Genomic DNA, 9,302 nt, shown 5'->3' with positions numbered 1-9,302 from the left:
AGGGGGTAAGGGTCTAACCCTTTTGTTTTGCAGAAAATGAGGCACAAAGTCCAGATTCGGCATGGTCACCAACATCCACCCAAAATTGCTAAGCTGGTGGGAGGATCTTCACTCTAGTGATCAAACTCATGTCCGGAAATATCTGGGAAATCTACCTTCTCTTTTGGAGATTCAACCCAACAACAAGATCATAGAAGCTGCTACTTTGTTCTGGGACTGTGAGAGGGTTGTATTCCGCTTCGGGGACATTGAAATGATACTTTTGCTAGATGAGATAGGAGGATTGGCCGGTATACCATGGGAAACACCGAGATTGTTAATGCTGAGAACCGCAAGGGTAGGGGTTTTCTGAAAATAATGGGTCTGAAGAAGAATCTAGAACTGACATGTCTGAAGGAATCTTATGTCCATTCGACTACTTGTATGAGAGATACGATCACAGCAAGTCCTACTGTACCTATCCCGACGAATTTACCATCACATCATTAGGGCATATTCACCGAAAGGTCTTTATATTTATGTTTTGTTTCCTGGGGTTGATAGTATTTCCAATGAAGAAAGCAAGGATCCATACCAGGCTGGCTATGGTAACTAAAACTCTGATGGAGGGCATTGGTGAGCAACCTTTCAGCATTGTGCCCATGATTGTTGCGGAGATATACCAAGCCTTGGAGAAGTGTCAATGAGAAGCCGGACACTTCGAGGGCTGCAATTTGCTACTCCAACTCTGGCTCATAGAACATCTCTAAAGGGGTGAATATCGGCAAGAGATTCAGCGAAGGAACTGGGATGATCATATAGCTTTCCATCATCCAAGGCGGATGAATTACATGCCCAACATGTTTGCCCAGCCAGAAGACGCCAAAGGATGGTTAGAGTTGTTTGAAAACTTAACTGAGGATCAAATACAATGGATGGTTCCCTACCGAGGAGTTTATCGCCCGATCCAGAGATGCGCCGTTTCTGATATTAATCGGTCTGAGAGGAATCTACTCTTATGTCCCTCTTCGAGTTATGAGATAGGTTGGTAGGAAGCAGGTTATACCAAGGGTCAACAAGATGAGTCACTTCCAGGCCGACTTCCAAGCTGATGACAATACTTATAAGTGCCAAGCTTAGCATATGTGGCATTGCAAGATCATCATGGGAAGAGATATTATCGAACCAGACAGATACCACGCTAGTTGCGCTCCCTACTATTCAGGCTGGTTAGAATCTAATCATGATGGTCTGGGTCAGCCAGGACTTGCTAGAGGCCACAGGATCATAGATGAGAGGGTCGAGGCACAGGTCAAATACAATCAATTGCGCAAAAGGATTTGGGAATGCGAAAGCGAGCATTGTGAGATACAGGAAGCCAACTAAAAGCTGATTGAAGAGTGGAAAGACATGCCTGTCAGTGCCAACAAGCGATTGGGGTACTTGGAGCGGGGCATAGTAGAACTAGAAAGGAAATTTCTCAAAAGAATCGAGGATTGCCAGAATGCTAAGGGAAACGAGGGCGGACATCTAGCCATAGCCTACCTATTGTTGGGACTTCGCGAGTTGGGAAAGATGTTTGACGAAGCCAAAGATGCCGAGTCTGGGAAAGGTCCTTCTGGGACCAAGTAGATAGGAGTTTTTCCTTTTTCGCTTTACAAAATGTAATAAGGCCAACGGTCACTAGTGCTACTTTACTTTCTGTTATTTAGTGTCGATTTGGGGCTCGTCTATTTTTAATCAATGAAATGAGGCATTTAGCATTCTAGGTTCTCCAAATCAACTTGTCGCCAGGCCTACCTCGGTCACAAAGAGGTTCCCAAATAGGACACGATTTACATTCTTGCACTATGTGTTTAATATCGCAACATTTTCTTATAATCCTCACTAACTTGTTACCTTTTTGTTTTTACTTTTTTTTATTTATTCCCCCTTCCCAAAGGTTAGTTCGTGCACTCTGGCAACATCATCTTATTCAGCGAGATCCAGGGGCCCTCCACCCACTCCTCTTCTTAGTCTTGTCAGAAACAAGAACAAAGGGAAGATGGAAGATCTGAACAACACCAGAAAGGAGAACTCAACTGAACGGGTAGAGGTCATTCATGCCCATGGTACTCAGGTTTCCAAAGAGAATGCATCCCAACTAGAACAAAAGCTGCTGAAGTTCCAAGAGGAACTTGATCAGGTTCGGAATCTGGCAAATCTGTCATTTTCCCTCACCACTCCAGATGTCAACTTCCCAAATGCTCAGAACCCCACACCTCCACAAAATATCCCAAAGCAACAAAACCATCCCGCTCCTCAACACCACTGCAACACTTGCCATACTTCCAACAATACTCTGTTGCTCATCCTGGAACCCCAAAACTCCACAAATGACCACTTTCACACCCATCATAACACCCCCATCTACGTGGAGACCATGCCACACTCCACCCAACCCTTCTCAAGCGCACCTGAGTCTAATAATAAAGACTTGCTCATCAAGAATCTAGCTAAAGAACTCAAGAAATTGACTAGCTGGATTCAAGGCGTCGAAGAAAGCAAAGGAATTGCGGGGTTGAACTATGAAGATCTTTGCATACAGCCTGACGTCGAACTGCCCAAGGGGTACCAACCTCCTAAGTTCGAGATGTTTGATGGTACAGGGGATCCGAGAGTACATTTGAGAACATACTGTGACAAGCTGGCTGGAGTAGGGAAATACGAGAGGATCCGCATGAAGCTGTTCATGAGGAGTCTAAAAGGAGGTGCTCTATCTTGGTACATTAGCCAAGATCCGAAGAAGTGGTCAAGTTGGGTAGGCATGGCGTCCGATTTTTTGGACAGGCTCAGGTTCAACACGGAGAATGCACCGGATGTGTTCTACATTCAGAATCTAAAGAAGAAACCTACAGAAATGTTTCGCGAGTATGCTACTCACTGGAGATCAGAAGTTGCTAAGGTCAGACCTGCTTTAGAGGAAGAACAAATAAACAAGTGTTTCATCCGGGCTCAGGACCTGCAGTATTATGAAAAGCTGATGTTGATTGAGAAACATAAATTTTCTAACATCATCAAGCTGGGAGAAAGGATCAAAGAAGGCATCAAAAACGGTATGGTTACGAACTTCGAGGCTTTGCAAGCTACCAATAAGGCCTTACAGTCTGGTGGTCCATCCAAGAAAAGGGACGTAGAGGCTGTAATGGTTGCATAGAGAACCAAATCTCCTATCAAATACCAAACCTACCCAATGCCTCCACTTACATATCAGCCCACTCCAAACTACCAAGCACCCTCACCCTCTTACCAAACTCTGCCACCCGCTTATCAATCACCTCCACCTCCCACATATCAGCCTACCTCACCCAGATATTCCCAACCCGCACATGTTTACCAAGCCTACAATGCTCAACCATCCCACTATCAATCACCTCTACACGCTAAAACTTCCTAAGACCTCGACCAAATTTTGACCACCGACCTCCTAAATAGTATACAGCCATTACCGAACCCATTGACCAGTTGTATGAGAGAATCAAAGTTGCTGGTTATGTTACCCATATCCCTGCTATAACTCCTGAAAACCCTTCTCAGTGGGTTAATCCAAACAAATCTTGTGCATACCATTCCGGCATGAAGGGACACACCATCGACGAATGTCGTTCTCTGAAAAACAAGATCCAAGCTTTGATTGACAACAAGATTATTATGGCAAAGGAGCCTGCTTCGCATGTCCATAATAACCCTCTGCCAGACCATAAGGGTGGAGATTTTCACATGATTGAAATAGAGTATGATTGGGATCCCGAGGGATTAATCGGGTTGATTGCAGAAGGTGATGACCCAAAGAAGCCAATAGTTACTCTTAATCCAATCATAGTCTAGATTCAGTCATCTGGGGGCACTGAGGTAAACATGTCTGTGCCACTTGAGTTTGAAACAACGTCATCTGCAAAGACACCAATGCCAATTGAGGTCGAATTCGTGTCTCCAATGAATGCACCTACACCATTCGAAGTTGCAGTTTTACCACCCAAGGGACCTGCCCCATTCGGGGTAAAGATTGCCACGCCGATCCCAGTGACGATGTTGGCCGTGACACCATTCAATACAAAAGCTATACCCTGGGACTATACAGCCAAGGCAAGGAGGAAATGCAAGGTTAGGTTTGAAGAAACTGTTGCCGCACAGCGTATGACAAGAACTGGCAGAGTTTATACCCCCGAACACTTAGCTGAGTCAAGCAAGCAGGCCTCCAATCGGTCACCCATTATTGAGACAGGTCCAGACGACCTTTGGAGAAAGATACATGCCAAGGAATACTCGTTCATCGACCAGTTGAACAAAACACCGATGCAGATCTCCATACTTGTTTTGCTACAAAATTCTGAGGCACACAAAAATGCTCTATTAAGGGTGCTGAGTGAAGTGTACGTACCAAGCAACATCATTGGCGGGGAAATGGCCAACATGGTCGGACAGGTATTGGAAAGTCACAAAATTACTTTTCATGAGGATGAGCTACCACGTGAAGGGTTGGGTCACAACAAGCACTGCACATCACTATGCAATACGAGGACTACTTTATCACTAGGATCTTGATCGACGGGGGTTCTAGTCTCAACATTTGTCCACTAGTAACACTCAAGAAATTGGGCAAAAGATTGCACGAGATAAAGGACGGAGCTATCAATGTGAAAACCTTCGAAGGCTCCCAAAGATCCACCATTGGGGAGATTAGTGTGTGTTTGCAAATGGGACCAACTTGGTTCGATGTTGACTTCCAAGTGATAGACGTACCGGCATCTTAAAATCTGCTGTTGGGACGACCATGGATTCATGCTGCTGGGGCTGTGGCATCGATACTGCATCAGGCAGTGAAATTCGAATGGAACCATGAAGAGGTAATCATTCACAACGACGGAAGCAATCCTATATATAGTCACCAGACCATTCCGTCAATCGAAGGAAGAAGGAAGCTAGGAGGGGAAACTTACTATCACATCGAAAGGGTGAACGTTGTTGACAAAGATAAATGGTGGGATAACAAGATCGAGAGTATACTGAATTGGTGTGGGTACGAACCTGGCAAAGGGCTCGGCAAAAATCTCCAAGGAACCGCTAAGCCCATAAAGCTCAAGAAGCATGGCACTACTTTCGGTCTGGGATATGAGTACACCTGGGAGGAATTCAACCACTGGTCTCCACCATAGCGCGGTCCTTACTATCCGCTGGAGCAGTCAACACCACACTTGGAGTGGACTTTCCAACCGGCCGGTGCTATCTATGTGTTAGAAGAAGAAGAAGAAGCACTTGCAGCGGTGAGGAATTTGTTCCTAGAAGACAATGACATGGACTATTATGTTGTTCTCAATGAGGAGGGGGAGGAAGGCCCTTCCATATAGGCCATAAGTAGAGGGGCACACCTCAATAACTGGACCATCAGGACAACTAGAGCTCGACGAGTCTCGGGGTAGCAAGGCTAAAATAAGCATCATGCATTGTTTTTATTTACTAAATGATTTTCCTTTCACATTTTAATTCCCGCAATAAGATCTCCAATGTTCAAAACGATTATGCAATTTATCAAAGCATTTTTTTACTTTCTTTTTTAATCAACACTTATTACTATTATTTTCTCTCATTACTTTACTTATACAGCATTACCATTACCTATCTTTATGAACCAATGACTGTGACGTGCAATGAGACAACGCAACAAATGGATACTGATTCAGAGGAAGATAAAATACTAGAAGAGGTTGTTAAGGAAGTTGAGAATTTTAAGAACAGACCTAAGTCCAACCTAGACGAGACCAAGATTGTTAACCTAGGAGATGCAGAGAATGTCAAAGAAACGAGAATCAGTATCCAATTATCGCTATTAGAAAAGAAGGAATACACAAAATTTCTAAGGCAATATGAAGACATATTCGCTTGGTCATATGATGACATAACTGGTCTGAGTACATCTATTATGGCTCACAAACTGTCAATCGATCCAGCATGGCCGCCGGTAAAGCAAAAACTCAGAAAGTTTAAGGCTGACATGAGTCTGAAAATTAAGGAGGAAGTCGCTAAGCAAATCAAAGTCAAGGTTCTCAGGATAGTAGAATACCCAACATGGTTAGCCAATATTGTGCCAGTACCAAAGAAGGACGGAAAGGTCAGAGTCTGTGTCAACTATCGGGATCTCAACCGGGCCAGTCTGAAAGATGACTTCCCCTTGCCAAACATACATATCCTGATCGACAATTGCGCCAAGCATGAATTGGAGTCATTTGTGGATTGTTTCGCTGGGTATCATCAGATCTGGATGGATGAAGAAGATGCTAAGAAAACGGCTTTCATTACGTCGTGGGGAATGTACTGTTACAAGATGATGTCGTTCGGCCTGAAGAATGCAGGGGCCACCTACATAAGGGCCATGACTACCATCTTCCACGATATGATACACAAGGAGATAGAGGTGTACGTAGATGATGTTATTATCAAGTCCATGAAAGCCACTGATCACATGGAAGATTTGAGGAAATTCTTCAACAGATTACGGAGGTACAACCTGAAACTGAATCTCGCAAAGTGTGCATTCGGGGTTCCTGCTGGGAAACTACTTAGGTTTATTGTGAGTCGCCGAGGAATAGAACTGGATCCATCAAAGGTCAAAGCTATTCAAGAATTGCCACCGCCAAAGAACAAGAAGGACGTGATGAGTTTCTTGGGGAGACTTAACTATATCAACCAGTTCATAGCACAATCTACAGTTATCTGTGAGCCGATCTTTAAGATACTGAAGAAGGACGCCGCTACCAAATGGATTGATGATTGCCAAAGAGCTTTCGACAGAATCAAGGAATACCTGTCAACACCACCAGTCTTAGTCCCACCTGAGCTAGGTATACCCTTATTACTCTACCTTGTAGTATTGGATGGAGCTTTCGGTTGCGTTTTGGGGAAGCATGACGAAATAGGGAGGAAGGAGCAGGCCATCTATTACCTCAGTAAGAAGTTCACCTCGTATAAGGCACGGTATTCTCTGTTAGAGCGCACTTGATGTGCTTTGACTTGGCTAGCTCAGAAGCTGAGGCATTACTTCTGTGCCTATACTACATATCTCATATCAAGGATGGATCCTTTAAGTACATCTTCCAGAAGCCCATGCCCACTGGCAAGCTAGCCAAGTGGCAAATCCTATTGAGCGAATTTGACATTGTTTACGTCACTCAGAAGGCAATCAAGGCACAAGCACTAGCAGATCACCTTGCTGAAAACCCCGTGGACGGAGAATACAAACCCCTAAAAATGTATTTTCCTAATGAAGATGTATCGTTCATAGGAGAATACATTGCGGAATCTTATGACGGTTGGAGAATGATTTTCGATAGAGCAGCAAATTTCAAAGGAGTTGGCATAGGAGCAGTCCTAGTATCAGAAACCGGTGAGCATTATCCGGTGTCCGCCAAGCTCAGGTTTCCCTGCACCAACAACATGGTCGAGTATGAAGCATGCATCCTAGGGCTCAAAATGGCCATTGACATGAATATTCAAGAGTTGCTAGTGATCGGAGATTCAAACCTACTTATACGTCAGGTCCGGGAAGAATGGGCAACTAAAAACTCCAAAATACTCATGTATCTGCATTATGTATAGGAATTGAGGAAGAGGTTCATAAAGACAGAATTCCAACATGTTCCCAAGGTCCAGAATTAGTTCGTCGATGCATTGGCTACCCTATCGTCCATGATACAACATCCAGACAAGAACTTCATTGACCCTATTCCGGTAAAGATCCATGATCAGCTAGCTTATTATGCTCATGTTGAGGAAGAAGTAGACAGAAAACCTTGGTTTCATGATATCAAGGAATATTTGACGAAAGGAGAATACCCGGAGCTCGCGAATCCTACTCAGAAGTGCACACTTCGGAGGTTATCCAACAATTTCTTTCACAATGGAGGAATCTTGTATAGGAGGACTCCTGATTTGGGATTGCTAAGGTGTGTCGACGCAAAAGAAGCATCCAGGCTACTCGAGGAAATTCATGCTGGGACCTGTGGTCCACATATGAATGATTTTGTCTTATTACAGAAAATACTTTGTGCTGGTTATTTTTTGGATGACTATGGAGACGGACTGCATCCAGTATGTCCGAAAATGCCACCGTTGTTAGATACATGTAGACATGATAAAGATACCTCCAAGCGAACTTAATGCAACGAGCTCACCATGGTCGTTCGCCGCTTGGGGAATGGATGTTATTAGACAAATCGAGCCCGCCGCCTCCAACGGGCACAGGTTTATTCTAGTAGCAATCGACTATTTCACCAAATGGGTCGAAGCAGCATCTTACAAAGCATTGACTAAGAAAGTCGTGGCAGACTTTGTCCGCGACCGTATTGTTTGTCGATTCAGGATTGCAGAGTCAATCACTACCCACAACGACTCCAACCTCAACAGTGACTTGATGAAAGCCATGTGTGAAACCTTAAAGATCAGAAACAAGAATTCCACAGCCTACAGACCTTAGATGAACGGAGCATTAGAAGCCGCCAATAAGAATATCAAGAAGATATTGAGGAAAATGATAGATAAGCATAAACAGTGGAACGAGAAGTTATCGTTTGCTTTACTGGGATATCGCACCACAGTCCGCACATAAACCGGGGCAACCCCCTATATGCTAGTTTATGGTACAGAAGCAGTCATTCCCGCCGAGGTAGAAATTCCCTCCCTAAGGATCATACAGGAAGCTGAGCTCGACGACGCAGACTGGGTGAAAAATCGTTATGAGCAGCTAGCCCTCATAGACGGAAAGAGGATGAATGAAATTTGCCATGGCCACCTTTATCAGAACAGAATGTCCAGAGCCTTCAACAAAAGACTCAAGCCGAGACAGTTCACACCGGGGCAGCTGGTGTTAAAGAAAATCTTTCCACATCAAGATGAAGCCAAAGGGAAATTTTCCCCTAACTGGCAAGGTTCGTACATGGTTCACCGGGTTCTAACAGGAGGAGCCCTCATACTTGCAGAAATGGACGGAGAAGTCTGGCCAAAGCCGATCAATTCAGATGCAATCAAGCGTTACTATGTGTAGCCTTTATACTTCCCTCATATGATATAAATTGAACTACGCCTGACCTAATTCCCGTTTAAGAGGGGATACATAGGCAGCCCTATGGGTTCGATCACAATTCAATAAAATTTTCATTTCCCCCTGAGATTGGAAACTGGGGCAGAATTTTGAGAAGGACCCTGAAAATTTCAAAGTCGATTTCAGCCAATTATCGCTAGCAGCAGTTAGAAGTAGAAACCCAGTAAACTGGGGCAGAATTTTGAGGAGG

The 9,302-nt window shown here is 44.2% G+C and overlaps 2 protein-coding genes across 2 annotated transcripts; both read left to right on the top strand.

Annotated features, from left to right (window-relative positions):
* Positions 1-8,143: 8,143 nt before the first annotated feature.
* LOC138868486 (uncharacterized) lies at positions 8,144-8,488 on the top strand. Its single transcript, XM_070146039.1, has one exon. It carries the CDS (start codon positions 8,144-8,146, stop codon positions 8,486-8,488), a length of 345 nt encoding a protein of 114 aa, XP_070002140.1.
* Positions 8,489-8,638: 150 nt separating this feature from the next.
* Positions 8,639-9,055, top strand: LOC138868485 (uncharacterized). The gene has a single exon (XM_070146038.1). It carries the CDS (start codon positions 8,639-8,641, stop codon positions 9,053-9,055), a length of 417 nt encoding a protein of 138 aa, XP_070002139.1.
* Positions 9,056-9,302: the final 247 nt, after the last annotated feature.

The sequence above is a fragment of the Nicotiana sylvestris genome, chromosome 5 (assembly GCF_000393655.2).
Source record: "Nicotiana sylvestris chromosome 5, ASM39365v2, whole genome shotgun sequence".
NCBI lineage: Eukaryota > Viridiplantae > Streptophyta > Magnoliopsida > Solanales > Solanaceae > Nicotiana > Nicotiana sylvestris.
This window is presented reverse-complemented; position numbering and strand designations above follow the sequence as displayed.